The following is a 15323-nucleotide window of genomic DNA, read 5'->3' as shown; positions in this document are numbered from 1 at the left end:
GAACTTCTTCACAGTTCGAGTGGCCAAGGTCTGGAACGGGCTCCCAAGGGAGGTGGTGCTCTCCCCTACCCTGGGGGTCTTCAAGAGGAGGTTAGATGAGTATCTAGCTGGGGTCATCTAGACCCAGCACTCTTTCCTGCTTATGCAGGGGGTCGGACTCGATGATCTATTGAGGTCCCTTCCGACCCTAACATCTATGAATCTATGAATCTATGCTGCTTGGCTGTACACTCCTGGCCACGTGCATGCATGTGGCCACACACATGCACACGGCTCCTCCTGCATCTCACTCCCAGCAGCCCCAAGCAGGACCCCTTGCAGGCTAGAATGCTGTCCACCTGCAAAGGGAAATCCGCTGTTTCCTGAGGGAACCCAGGCATCTGGGGGCCCCGGCCCCATAGGGGCGAGGTATCCAGGGCCCTGGCCAGAAGCCATAATTATTGGTAAACATTATCAGCTACAATGGCCAAAAAAGGCTGATAGCCGATGGTGTCATTTCCATTTTATCGGTGCTGATCTGATAGGCAACCGATGTATCAGTGCACCTCTAGTTGGGGGGTGATCAAATGTAGGACATGACAGAGGAGCATACGGAGTATTCATGTGGGTAGGCTGTGGTGGTAGTAAAGGAAGAAAGGGTGTATGGTCAGGCCGTGGAACAGAGCACAGTGGAGGGTGATGCTATGGCATATGGTGGAGGGAGATGGCACACCTCAGAGTTATGAGGATGTAAGTGTTGTGGAATGGGACTGACTGTTTCAAGGCAGTAGGACAAGGAGGACTGGTCTTGTCTGTCGGTTTGTGACACAGGGCTGACAGTGACAAGGTGTGGGTGGGCTTAGCATCAGAAAGCAGAAGAAGGTGGCCATCTATATGGATGATCAATCAGATTGGCAGTGGAGGAACGTGGTTAGCCATGCAGCAGGATGGAAAGTGGGTGGTAAGACAGATGGTTCACTCGAGGGCTTGGGTTAGGTCTGGGATGGAGAGAGGCAAGAGAAGTTCTTGGCATTGCCTAATACCAGAGTATCAGAAGACAGAGAGCATGCTGGGATAGTAATTGTTTATGCGGATGCTGCAGTAGGATTCAAAGTAGTGGTGGGGAAAGCAGGGTGTTGGTGGTGTGGAGTAGGGTGGTTAGTCATCTGACTAGAGCAGGGCAAGAGGAGAGCATGCTGCTTGGAAGGAGAAACATCTGAAACAGTATTCCAAGGGGAGATGGATGACTAGGAGCTCAGGACAGAAGTATGGAGCCTTTCCCCACTAGGTCACTGCCTCTGCTTTGGCCTCTGCTCAGTAATGAGCGACTGAAAGCCATTCTCAGCAGTTAAACTGATTTCAGGTAGCACTGAAAAGCTAGTGGTCCTAATCTAGCTCTTGTTGTAACCCATGCTCGCATCTCACTTGGCTGCTTTGGGTGCCTTGGCAGAAAGGCTGAGGATGTAATGCAGGAGTGGGGAAAATATGGCCCATGTGTCTGATCTGGTTTGCCAAAGGATTTTATTTGGCCCCTGCCTGGCATGCTGTATGTGCAGTGGGACTGGGGCAGCATGGCAGCTGGACTCCAATTCCCTGCAGCTCCAGCAGTGGCTTCTTCTGGCCTCTGCCAGTGTCTCTGCTACGGCCAGACCCAGCCCTGCTGCCGGGGGATGCCAGCTCATCTGCCCTGCACCCACCACCAGGAGCGCCAGACAGAGTGGATGGGTGGGGTTTCCATAAAGACTGACCCAGGACCCCTGCAGGCAGAGCGTGCTCTGCTGGGTAGATGGGATGGGAGCACAGGCAGGCAGGGAGTGACATCCAGGGGTGGGACAGGCAGGGCAAGGATTGGGATCATAGGGTCATGCTGAGAGCAGATTGCAGCTCTGCCCTGGGCCCCAGCCCCACGCTGTCACCGCCCTGTGATCCCGGCCCTGCCTGCCTGTCCTGCTCCCGGACGCTGCTCCCTGCCTGCCCATGGTGCCATCCCCTCTGCCTGGCTGAGCACATCCTGTCTGCAGGGGTCCTACGTCGTTCTCCATGGAGACCCTGCCTGCCCACTCTGTTGGGTGATCCCAGACTGGTCTAGTAATCTACCACTTAGGGAGTTTTGGTGAGCTGTCGTGGGCTGAGGGGCATGGGGCGGGGGTGGGGGTGGGGGCAGCCATGAGGCTGCTGACCCTGCCTGCAGCAGCTCACCAAAACTCCCTAAGTGGCCCTCCAGCCCCCAAAATTGCTCACCCTGATGTAATGGGTCTGGAGACTGAGCTCTCTTTTGCTCTTTGAAGTGGTCCCATGAAAACAGAGCTCAAGCCCACGAGGGTAGAAGCGGGGTGTATACAGTAAGTTTTGGTAGCTTCTGTTTTGTTGTACTTGTTACATGGATAAACAGAATGTTAAAATATTTTTTTGGCTTGTTGCCATGTGGCTTTGCGATGACCTGCCTGTTTGATTATTCATGACCAAGATGAAAGCAGCCTCCTGTCTTGCCAAGTCCACGGGCCACTGTTTTCTTTTCGTGCCCTTTGATCAGATTCGGCCTGCAACTCCCTCTTGCTCCATATGGTTCCCACTTTGAATTTTGAGGACTTCTGCTTTTGCTTTTTTATACCTCACATTGCTTCATTAGCCTTTCCTGTGCTGGCTCCTCCCCCTCATTTGTTTGCACTCTAATGTCCCTCCAGGTTCTGTCCTTGGGTGACTTCTGTGGCTTTAACTAGTTTCTCTATATTAGATTCTCAACCAGGATGCCTTGACAGCCTTTCAAAGGTGCCCTGGGGTATCACACGATATAGCACTGTTAGGTTTGTAAATGTGATTCACAAGATAAGCCCACCGATTTCAAATAGGCATCCATAGTGTTAAAAAAGATTCTGACCTGTTGTGATCTTTCTGAGTTCTTTGTAACAGAAAAACTGGTCTATTATTTTTGTGTAGTCTAAAATGAATGAAAACTAAAAGCTGGCATTTTCCAACGGGTGCTTCAAGTCTAACTTAGGTGTACCGCCAGGTTGAGAACCACTGTTCTGTATGAAAGGTTCCCAAAGCTTCTGCCCACCCCCTCTTGCCTGTGCTGCAGGCATTCATCCTAGATGCCCTGACACCAAATCAAACTCAAAGATGTATCTTCCATTCCCTGCAGCTGTTGATCATGGTTCTCTCTCACATCCATAGTTACACTTTCCCCTTATCTCTCTCCTTGCCCTACATCCAGGTTATTAATACAGTCTTCCAGTTCTTCTTTTACGGCAGTGTTGTAATCCAACTGTTCTTCTCCATCCCTTCTGTTAAAAGCCTTTGTACCTTGATCATCTCTTGCCTCACTTATTGCAGCATCCTCTTCCCTGGCCTCCTTGCTTCTCTCGTCCAGTCCATACAAATCTTGCTGCCAAATCTTTTCTACCTAGTATGCGGACCATGTCACTCCATTATTAGAGTCTGTCCACTGACTTTCCATCCCTCGTGCCAGGTACAAGCTTTATAGGCATGCCTTCAAGGGCCTGGTGTGCCTCAGTCCATGCCAGCATCTCTTCCTGCGCTCCCACGGGTTCCATTTGCTCCCTGCAAACTTTCTTCCTGACTGAGGGACCGCGATGGCCTTGATATTCTCTACAGGACAGAGCATGCTGAGGTTCAGGCTCTAGTGCCATTTCCTGCTTAGACACTCAGGGCTTAATGCTCCTTTATTATAAGACTCCATTACCCTTTTGCGGCTGCAGTATTGAGAGGCCTGAAAATGCATGGCAGTGGCTGTCCTGTAAAGTAGATTAGACTGTATTCATCTCAGATGTTTTGGAGTGGAGTCAGAGGCAATTTATTTTTCATAACCCTTTCAAGGTCAGTGAGTGCATGAGTGTAAACAGTGTCTTGGAGAATATGGTGGCTTGAGTTCCACTTCACTGTCTCATGTGTTTGTCTTTCATCCCTAAATGCCCCTCAGAGGGTTGAATGCCCTTGTTGGCTGTGACAGTCTGGTTATGTAGGCTCAGGAGTTCTGCATGGTAACATGGTTCTGTGGACTTTCTTCTGTCTTCCCTGATCCATAGGATGGTCTCAGGGGATCACAAGGTGCCTCACTTCTCTCTGTTCTGTCCTTTTACTCTTATTAAGGCAACAGTGCAAACCTGTATGGTGGGTTGTTTGAGAGTTTGCTCTAGATCTGCAGCAGAAGAGCCTTACACATTTAACTGTTTGAATCAACCTCATTTTAGATGAGGATAGGGTCCCACATACCTCACTACCCATAAATCTAAGGTAGGAGGAAATTATATGTTTAACTTGTTTGTATTCCTAGACTTCTGAAAATCAGAGATGGAAAAATCCAGACAGGTCACCCAGGCTGTTTCCCTTTCCAGCCAGTGCATGGTTGTTAGAGGCTTCCCCAGGGTGCCGCCCAGTCCAGTTTAAATGACTCTCAAGTGATGAGTCTGTCACTGCTTTTCTTGGGAGAATTTTCCCTAGGCAAATAGTTCTCACCATTAGGAAACTTTTTGAGGTATTCATCCTGCATATTCTTTTTGCACAGGTTTCACCCCTGTCCTTTAACTTGCACCACAGTAACCATTTGTTCCCTTCCTTGGTGCTTACTTATTTCAAATGCTTGCATACAGTTTACCTGTCTCCCCTTGTAAACTGATAACCTCTACTCTACTCGAGTTGAAATCTGGCTCCGGTAAGTAGTGATCAAAGTTGCTGACCATGCGGTGGTTGCTCGGAGGATTGTATGAAATCAGTTTTGGGGCAGGGGAAGGTTGTTGGGACATTTCTAGTGGGGAGCCACCATCTCAGCTCATTTTAACTGGTTTCCCTGCTGGTAATCTAAGCAGAGAGCTCAGACTGATCTGAGCAGAGCTGATAGATAGATTTTTCTTTGCCCCATGGGATGGTGCCTGAAGGTAAAGATGATGCAATTAGAGAGGAGAAGATGCATGTGGCAAGCTTTCAAGGCTTCTGAAATCCACAGCGTGCTTTTATGAGTTAAAAAAGGGATCTTGGTATTTAGGGCGGTTGGTCTGAAGTATTTTGCTGGTGCTAAGTTCAGAAGGAAAAAAAAAAAAATGAACTGCAAAATTGCCAGCAGGATCTGTAATGAGTGGTTTTGTGTTTTTCTCTTTGCAGAGACTATAATGGAGAGACAGAAAAGAAAAGAAGAAATAGAAAAAGGACTTCAATTCATTCAGTAAGTGATCTGCGTCCCTATTATTCTTTGATTTTGGAGATGGTGATTTCTCTTTCTGCTGTGGGTTGCAAGGTCTGGCATTTTCATTCACTGGCCTGGTGGTTAGAAGAGATGACCTGGTCATGGTAATGTAAAGTCCTGTTCCTTCAAAGCATTTCTAGTAAATTTAATCAGGTCACTCTGATTGCTTTCCTGTTTGTGCCCTCCACTTCAGTTCCCATTTGAGCTTAATAGCCAATGTAGCGCTAATTATAATCTTCTGCACATCTTCACTGCCTTGTGCCTAAGGAATTTAACAACCATTGATAAGTTAAACCTTGAACTACCTCTCTGAGGTAGGTAAGCAGTTTCAATTCCATTTTGCAGATGTGGAAAGCAAGGCACAGAGGGCATAAGTGAGAGCTTGGACCAGTATAAGTTTAATGTATTAGCTTGATTTGAGAAGGGCTATTCAAATGTATCAGTGGCCTGAGGATCTTCCAACTTTAGTAATTAAGGCACAGAAATTCTGGCTGACTGTAAAGAGCAACACCAGAGGGTTCAGTGCTCTTCTAGACCTAGAGACATAGGATGGATGAATTGTGTCCACAGTGTGGCTTTTCAAAACTGAGCAAAGGCTGGGCTCTTGTGAGAAGGACCAGAGAGCAGACAGTGGCATGTCCAGGGCACATCTACACTACCTGTGTGACATTCTCTCCCCTGAAGAAAAAAGTGTAAAGCAGGGGTGTCAAATTCATCTAGGGCCTCAGGCTGGATCTGGACTGCGGGACTTCTCGCTGTTTGGATCCAGCCTGGGGCAAAGGGACAGCTCCAGGGATGAGGGTCCAGGTGCATGGTGGTGGTCCAGAGCAGTGACTCTGGTTATGGCCACAAGCTTAGCTCACTACCATCAGTTAAGGTCAGTGGGATCAAAGGGCCCCAAATTCCATGGCAGGCCACAGCCCCCAACTTCTGGTGGCCCATTGAGCCAGATAGAGAGACTCAGTGGGTTGGATCTCACCCATGAGCTGTATGTTTACAACCCTGGTGTAAATACTGTGGGCCAGGATTTGTGGTATTGATTAAATGGAAGGACAATAGTGATGTGAAATATATTTTTATGGAGTCTGGTGGCATGTCTAGACTAGGGTAAGGAGCACTGCAGTGATGCAGAGTATACATGCTCTGTTTACACTAAGCTCCCAAATCATTATAATGAGAGCTCTGTGTCCTGGGCATGCTTGTTGCCATGTGTCCAGCTCTACCCTAAGATGACAATGTTAAGTCCATTTGGGGGTTTGGGCACACTGAGCAGGCATGCTGTGCCTTGTTACTGTAGTTTGGAGATGTTGCAGACATGCCCTGGAGAACCTATGAGATTGAGTTTAGAATATGAATAATTTCAGTTCTAGTTCACTTGTTCTAGTCAGGCTCTCGTTAAGAGTCTGATGAGAAGTCTTCTTCATTAAACTTCTGCTTGGTAGTCTGTTTGAAATGAAGTGGTCTCTTTGTGTGTTATGGGACACGTGAGTGTTCTCACCACAATAACCACAAGCACTACTAGTCATGCAGCTGGCAATCTCAGGAGAAAAATCTAGGATTACATAGCTTCTACAGCCTGAATACCGCCCTTCCCAGAGGTTCCCTGAGGGAACTGGGCTTATTTAGTCTGGAGAAGAGAAGACTCAGAGGTGATTTAATAGCAGCCTTCAACTGCCTGAAGGGTGGTTCCAAAGAGGATGGAGCTGGACTGTTCCCAGTGGTGGCAGATGACAGAACAAAAAGCAGTGGTCTCAAATTGCAGTTTTAGGTTAGATATTAGGAAAAACATTCTCATTAAGAGGATAGCAAAGCACTGGAACAGGCTACTCAGAGAGGTGGTGGAATCTCCATCCTTGATGGTTTTTAAGACCCTGGTAGACAAAGCCTTGGCTGGGATGAAATAATTGTGGGCAGTCCTTCTTTGAGCAGGGGGCTGGACTAGATGGCTTCCTGAGGTCCCTTCCAGCCCTAATTATCTATGATTCTATGATTCTGTCTCTTTAGTGTAAGAGTGAGGTGCCTTTGTCAAGGGACCATGTGGGGAAGCCTGCTGCATTCATAACGTGCTTGTTCCATAACTGCACAGAAGACTTCAGCATCCTGGGACTACCATTTCATATTTTTTCACTGGAACTGAATTCAGTTAAATTGATGTTGTTTTCAAAGACCCTGTGACTGTGACAATGGTCACACAAAATCTTTTGTGTAAATTGTGTGTTTGTGTGACTGTTTGAACACCCCTCCGAGAGCAGGGGTGTCAGATTCCCCTATGGTCCTGGCTGGATCTGGACTGTGGGGATTCTTGCAGCCCAGATCCAGCACGGGGTAGTTCCAGCCTGGAGTACACAATGGTGGCAGTTCTGGCATGGGACATGAGATGGCTGTGCCAGGTCTGGCTCCTGTTTCATGCATCATGCTGGAGCCAGAGCTGGAGTCTTCACATGCCTCGTGCTGGAGCTGGAATTGCCACATGCCCCTGTGCCAGAACCAGAGCTACTGCTGCATGCCTCATGCTGGAGTTAGAGCTGCCACTGCCACCTACATGTGGCAGTGGTGGCTACAGCATGGGTCAGTAGCAGGGCCAGCAACTGACGACATAGGTCTATGGAGGTAGTGATGGGCCAAGTGTCTGGAGGGCAACCTGGGCTGTATTAGCCTTTGCTTGCCCTCCTGCCACCAGTTGCCATGTTCACCAGGGCCCTAATCTCTACTTGGTACTGTTGGCTCTAAGTATCATAAAAAAATCAGCTATCAAATATGCAGAACATTATGAACTGAAATTCTTTGGCACTGAACCAGAACAACTGCCTGTTTGTCGAGAGATGTTTTTGCTTCTACTGATCCATGTTTCCTGAAAGCTTCCTCCTCTTTTTGCAGGTCTACATTGCCCCTAAGCCAAGAAGATTATGAGGTAATTTAAGATTTCTTTTCTGAAGGTGTTTGAAGCTGCATAAAGGCAATGTCTGGTCAGTTGCCCTCCTTCATTGGTATTTTATGCCATTATCCTTGTGGTTGGAAGCTGAGAGGAGCAAGTTGTAAGGGAAGTTTGGTCTAGTGTCATTTGTCTACAGTAGGAAGGCCTTAAGGGAAGGAAAAGTAGGAGAGTTTACCTCGAGGAGAGGAAGCATTAAGGGAGAGGCCTTTAACCTTGGGGGGAAGAAGAATGGGCTAACTTAGTCCTCTAGTAGGATGTTAAAGGCATTTATACGCGTACCTTTTTTCCTGTGACGCACCAGAGATCTGCTGCTTCAGAGCAGACTGAATGAATCGAGTCTACTCTTCATGCAAGCCAAGGTGAAATACACTGCACCATGTGCAGTTGTATAAGTGGTGAAATGCACGTCAGCCTGCAGAAAACGGCAGCAGTGCACTTTTAAGCTAAAGCATCTCCAAAGTGTTTTCCTTCAAAAGCACACTGCTGCCGTTTTCTCAGCACTGATGTGCATTTAGCCACTTATACAACTGCAAGCGTCACAGCACCGGGCACTTTTCAAAGCTGCATGTGTAAAAATGCCCCATAGCTTTACTGAAGCAGGGAGTTAATATCTCATCAAAAGGAAGGGATTTGAGAGTGCACATAGGAGTGAATGGGAGTTGGAGAAAACCCCTCACAGTTTCTGGCTATCTCCACGTCAGTCCATTTGTTTTTCCCCATTCTCTGCCCCGCTTTCTCCGCAGGCCTTTTTGCAGAAGCTGGTGCGGAACCTGTTTGTGGAAGGCAATGACCTGTTCCGAGAGAGAGACTTCAAGTTGGCACTGGTACAGTATGTGGAAGGGCTGAACGTGGCAGACTATGCCGCCTCAGATGAGGTCACCATCCCAGTAGAGCTCCTGTGCAAGTTGCATGTCAACCGGGCTGCCTGCTACTTTGCCATGGTGAGAGTCTACCAGAGCCATTTCTGAGAGCTGGGCTCAGAAATCACAGGAAAGGAAGGGAAATGGGATGGGGTGATCTTGTCTGGCACAGGAGACGGAGAAATGCAGGAGTCTTTGATTTGTCCCTGTTGCATTGTGCCTTGGGTGACTAGACAGAAGATATAAGAAGTGGAGGAGTTGTCCTTAGGCATCTAAATGTTAGGTACTCCAGGGCCTAACCTTGAAGCCCCTGGCCCCAGAAAGGAATCTAGACCCTGGAGTTAGGTGCCTATGCTCCTTGGACTCCATGGAGAGATCTGGGTGCCTCAGAAGGGTGATCCAAAAATCCTGCATGCTGAGCAGGATGGTGCCTGGAACCAGCAAGCAACTAGGAAATGCTGAGCACAGGGGTGGTTTTATATGCCACTCTTCTTCTGCACTCAGCCTCTGACTCAGGGCTGCAAGCAATTGTCTTCACATGCTTATAATCCTGAGCCCAGAGTTCAGTCCTGAAGGGAGGAGCGTACATCCATTCTTTTTAAAGAGCAGGGCGCACTTTTTGATTTTAAAGTGGAAGTGAAGGAAGTCATGCTGCCCTCTTTATAGCCTCGTGGTGTAGGATTAAGGTTGCACAGGCAGCCTTCATACTTAGGTTTCCTTACTGAATGCTTGACCTTGCAACCTTAATAATATGGTTTTGTGGTATATGTGCATAATATTATATAATAGGTGTATTTCCCAATGCCTTTATAGACATGTGTTCTTATTCTGTGATGTGTTCTGGGTGAATTGAGGTCAGTGGACTGAAGCAGGGGGAAGGAGGTAGATCCCAGTGGGTCATGGATGCCATTGACTCTTTGGGCTGGTCTCTTTCCTCTTATGTAGGGCTTGTATGAGAAAGCTCTGGAAGACAGTGAGAAGGCTCTAGCTCTTGACAAGGAGAACATCCGAGCACTTTTCCGGAAAGCTCGCTCCTTGAATGAGCTGGGGAGGCACAAGGAAGCATATGAGTGTAACAGTCGCTGTCTGCTCTCCCTCCCACATGTAAGTATTTCAAATACATGCCCACCCACCTCCTTTGAGGCATTTTCCCTTTGTCCGTCCCTTGTTACATGGTGTTGGTGATAATGAAAGTTTTACAACAAATAGTTCTGTCATAAGAAATGTTTGTGCTTACTAGTGTTGCCTCGAGGTGAGAAAGGAAGTTCAGATCTCTTGTCTTTTTGGTACAAATCTTCTCTGCTGAGACTTACCACAAAAGGAACAGGTAGTTTTGGTAGATTTGATGGCTTTCAGGATGTGGAAATGCCCCAGGAAGAACTTGGCTGATGTTGTCAACTCATTGCATGCAAATACTGGAACAGGCATCTGGGGGAATGGCTGTCTGGAGCTATCAGGCTGGGATGGGTGGGAATGGAGACATGGAAGGAAAGGTCTCATTTGTCCTATTCCAAATGCCCCAATAGCCTATCCTGATATGTTTTAAATAGAAATGGTTCTTATTTTACTTATTGAGAGCTGATGCACGCCTTTGAGGTCCTGTGTCTTCCGGAAGAGTGAATGAAGAGGGCTCCAATGTTGTTTTTGATTAGGTAGTTTTTAATTTTAAAAGGGATTGTTCCAGTCATCGTCTAATCTTGCCTCCTATGTGATACAGGCCTTAAGAACTTGCTGAGAAATTCCTTGCACATCCTATAATTTCTGTTTGAACCAGAGCAAATCTAGAGACCTCAGATGATAAAGAACTTAATGCTAGATTGCTTCATTGTTTGACTGAGTTAATTTAACACAACTAGCTTGGGAAGCTAACATGATACTCATCTGATGATGATGACGATATTTGTGGTGACACACAGGACCACAGTCTTGGATCACGACCCTGTTGTGCTAGGCACAGTGCACACGCTTGATCCCTGCCCTGATGAGCTTACAGTCTAAGTTGGGTAGGCAACCTCCTGGCATATGCTAGAGTGTGGCACGCATGCCTCGGGGTGGATGGTGGGGAAGTGGCTGGGGCTGTGCTTCCACAACAAGGATTGGGCCCCTCGCAGCTCCCCCACCACCCACCCCGGCACACCAACATCTTACAAGTTGAGGTTGCGGGTGCTTTTGGCACTCTGCTCAAAAACATTGCCAACCCCTGGTCTAAGTAGTAGCATTTACTCTTCATAGTGTTTAGTTTCACTTACATCATAGGAACAGCAATGAATTGTTAGTGCATCCAGAGTTTTTTTGGCAAGGGCATCTGTGACAGCATGGTGCCCAAGGGCTATGGTGATGTCCCCCAGTGGCCCCCTCTGTCCTGTCTGGCCCCACTCAAATCTCCCTGAGTCGCAACCCATTCACTCATCTGCCATGCCTTGATGGTAATGAAAAATAATGAGAGGCTGCCCTCCTTGGGTTGTTAAGTCTTTTGGGGCTCACTCTCTCTTTTTGCCCTCAGTGCCTGTTTCTTCAGGCTTTGCAGCTTTAAGGGTTAAATTAGTGGCTTGTTTCTGCCCCTACAGCCACTCCCATGCCTTGCAGCTGGTACAAGTTATTGTTGCTAGGCCCTCTGACCACAGAAGCTTTGTTGGGCCTTCAGCATGCCCAGCTTTGGCTCCTTTCCTCTAGCTATATCCCCTAGCCCAAGGTCTACTGTTCTAGACCTCAGCTTCTGGGCCCCAGCCCAGGTCTTGCCCTTCCTGGGCTCTGGATGGCCTTCTTGGCTTCAGAATGCCTCTGTTCCTCTCCCTAGTCTAGGCTTTAGCTCTCCTGGCTGCAACCTGCCTAGGTTCACCCTTCCTGGGCTGTAGGGTCTGGCCTTCCTGGTCTTAGCCCCTTCTCTGACCTCTCTCTGTGGTTTGGGCTATTGGCCCTCTGTGTCTCATATGTCTGCCCTGGCAGGTCTCACTGCTATGCCTCCCTGGCACCCCATGGCCTCCTCATTGCCCCTTGTAGCCTTACCGGGTCCACTGGTACAGACTGGAAGGTAAAAGGGAACTAATGCATTAACAAAAGCCTGCCCTGCTCGGGATAAATGCACATAAAGGGTGGCGGGGGGAGGAAGTACTCTGACACTAACAAAACCCTCCTCTTAGCTTAAATAAACAGGCCTCAGCTCAACCCTGATCCCCTGGGGCTCTTACTGCTCCCTGTTTCAGGTGTTGGTCAGGGTCTTCCAGGTGCTTCCCTCTCCTCTTGAGAGTTCAGTTCCTTCTGAAGTCCCCTCTGACCCTCGGAGAGCTGGGGTTTTTAACCACTTCGGCATGACCCCTTCTGGTCAGCCGACCCTCCTTCTTCAGCACAGCTGCATCTGGTTAATTCTAACATGCAGCTTGCCCTGTTGCCTGGCTGCTGCCAGGCTTTGCCACAGGTAATCTCCTTTTTAGTAGCAGGAGCCTTTTGCTTCTTGTTACACATTGTGCCCTTGTGTTTTGGGGTGGTAATGGCAGAGGCAGATGACCATGAACTCACACCCTCAGAAATGGTCAGACGGCTGGTAGATGACCCCAGAAATACTTACATTCAAGCTCTTTTTAGTAATAGCTACACCAGGCCCCCTGGATGCAGACAAGGGCTTGGTGTGTTGCTACTGAATGCGATTCTTACCACCCATAATGGCAGGGTGGGATATAGGGAAGGACACGGGCATCTTCCGCCCTTCATCCTCTTACTCTTTTTTCTAGTTGCGTGCATCTTCACTTCCGGCACTTCCTTGTCCTTGCCTTCCCTTTTATTGATTTATGTAGTCTCGGGCTCCTTCCTCAGAAGATGGCAGGCCTTCGCTCTTTTCCTAATTGACCAGTTTTTACTTCCTTTGTTTTTTGAGCTCTGGGGAGCTAGCTCAAACCGGTTTTCCAGTGGTCCTTGGAATCTATCAGTTAAACAAGATTTATCACTCTGTGGAAATGCAGTTCCTGTGCAAGTGTTTCTTATCTTCTTCACCACCTGGCCTGGCATCTCCTTGCCAATACTTAACTTCTCTTACCCCGCATACTTCATGGTCAGGCTAGTAGAGTTTAAAAGTCCAATCGTGCATTAGCTCCTTTGGGTCTGTACTTGTCTCGGAGGCTTCTGGGAAACTTAGCACCAACGTAAAAATGTAGGAATACATAAACCACAGAATGGTACATAGTTCACTAATTATTACCAAAATGCTTCTAACAAAAGCTGCCTCATGCATTTCTTTTGAAGTTTTGATAATCTGTAAGGAATGTTACCAGTCTGGTTAGGACTCAATCTTAGGCTGAGAGCAAACAAGTAAGGCCTGCTAGCAGCCCTTCTCAGCAGCTGGTAGCCTCGAAAGACAGGATCTCTAAATCCAGGGGAAAACGGGGCATGCTAACATTGGGAGGGGGGAGGCCAATGAGATGTGATGAGGAAGGCAGGGAGGGAACCTAGGGCAATGGAAGTAAAGGTTGAAATTGCCTGGGCAGGTGGAGAGAAGGTTGCAGGCTTCAAGGTCAGTGGTTGGGAAGGAGGAGGGGGGCAGGGCAGTGGTGGGAGGATCTCAGTATAGTGTGTTGATGACTTACTTTTTCCTTTTGAGGAAATTAGCAAACTGCTTTTTTTATGGCTTTGCAAAAAAAAAAGGGGGGGGATGGCTGAAGGAGGAAGTCCAAAGTTGGAGATAAACAATGCGGGTTGTGGTCATGGGAATTTGTTTAGCCAGGAAGATGGCAAAACTGAAGTAGGAGAAAGTGCAGCTGTGGTGAGGGGATGTTGCATTATCACAGGATAGGAGCAGGAGGGTCTGAGCTGTGGCTGAAAGTTCATAGGATAGACTCTGGTGAGAGAGTGGGGCATGAGAGATGGTGGGGGGACAGTGGCAGGCAGTACTGGCTGAGTTGGTAGATTGTATACCAAGAGTAAGAGACCAGCTATGTACTGGAAACATGTTTCCTTTTTAAAGAACAGCTAAGAATAGTGAGCATGGACTGAACTTTTTTGGGCTAAATCATTACCTGAGCTCAGTGAGGCTGAGGTTAGGGAAAGGCTGTAGTGGCTCTGAGCTGCCCTCCAATCTCCAGGTACTGGGAGTAGTGTGGATTGAATCTGCCACTATGCCAGCCAGGTCTGGTTCTCTAAGAGCCATTATGTTGAGGGAATCTCAAGCCATTGAGCAGTCTAAGTACTAAATTTCCAAACAGTCAGACCGACCACTTTGAAATGATGGAGGAAGGGAGAGACCCTGAAGCCAGATTTCATACTTCTGCAGGGCTGAATGACTAACAGCTCCAGCCTGCAAGACCTCTTCTAGAACTGATGAGGGCAACTGGCTTACCCCTCTTTTACACCCCAGTAGGAAATCCAGGCTTTTCATGGTCACCATTGTCATAGAGTTTCAGCTAAAGGTCTTATTGTTTCTGATGGCTTCACTTTCTGTTCAAGAAAATTAGAACTACATGCTTTATGAATGGAAATGTTTTTCAAAGCTGCTTTTTCTCTAGGATGAAAGTGTCACACAGCTTGGTCAGGAGCTTGCGCAGAAACTGGGATTAAGGGTTCGGAAAGCCTATAAGAGGCCTCAGGTATGACTCTTTGTAGACTGACTGTCCCTTGTCTTCTGCAGATACGTGTCCAGAAAGGTTACCAGCCCAGCCCTGAAGCATTCCCATATTCATGGCCTTGTGCTTCAGGCAGTCCCACTCTCACCAGTCCATCTCCATCCTGATATGTAACACCCCCACAGGGGTACTAATGGCTATGGACCTACCTAAGTCAGGGTGAGACAGAGGATTTTCTGTAGCCTGCTCGCGGCATGCAAAGCCAATTTCATGGGCATTTTGTGATAGCCCTGTCCCTTGCTGCTGATTGGAGGGGACCCAGCAGCCTTGCCCCACACTGTTGATTGGTGGAGGGTACCTTCACTCAATCTATGTTACTACTGCTTTTTTTTTGGGGGGGGGGTTGATTTTGCGGGAAATCACGGCCAATGCCGGATTTCGTGGCGATTGCAGACAACACTGTTTTTCACGGCTTCCACAAAACTGCCACTTAGGTCCCTACTAATGGCCTGCAGACAGAATAATAGTGGTTTGGTGTATAATCTTAATATATTTTGCAAGCTAAGCAGCATGAAGTCCAGTCAGTGTTTGAATGGATACCTTGAAGGCAGTGGTGTCAAACATATAGCCCATGGGCCAGATCCAGCCTGAAGATCTGAATCATCCAGCCTACAGCCTTCATGGGGGACCTTCCCCTAGTGGCAGTCAAATGTCTGACAGACCTGCAGCACTGGAGCCCCAGCAGCACCACAATTTGTTCCCATGGTGGTAGCCAAGCACCTGCGATACTGGGTTTGTTC

At 48.0% G+C, this 15323-nt stretch overlaps 1 protein-coding gene across 3 annotated transcripts in view; it reads left to right on the top strand.

Moving 5' to 3' along the window:
* Positions 1-15323, top strand: part of ZC3H7B (zinc finger CCCH-type containing 7B) — a 70905-nt gene that overhangs the window by 6632 nt on the left and 48950 nt on the right. For all 3 annotated transcript variants that reach the window (XM_014607581.3, XM_014607589.3, XM_014607572.3), the window contains exons 2-6: positions 5098-5158; positions 8057-8090; positions 8858-9055; positions 9920-10078; positions 14467-14547. In XM_014607581.3, coding sequence (XP_014463067.1) covers positions 5106-5158; positions 8057-8090; positions 8858-9055; positions 9920-10078; positions 14467-14547 — 525 coding nt within the window. In that variant the 5' untranslated portion in view covers positions 5098-5105. The remainder of the gene's footprint in view (positions 1-5097; positions 5159-8056; positions 8091-8857; positions 9056-9919; positions 10079-14466; positions 14548-15323) is intronic.

This window comes from Alligator mississippiensis, chromosome 4 (assembly GCF_030867095.1).
Source record: "Alligator mississippiensis isolate rAllMis1 chromosome 4, rAllMis1, whole genome shotgun sequence".
Taxonomy (NCBI): Eukaryota; Metazoa; Chordata; order Crocodylia; family Alligatoridae; genus Alligator; species Alligator mississippiensis.
Note: the sequence above shows the minus strand (reverse complement) of the source record. Positions and strands in the feature narration are given on the sequence as shown.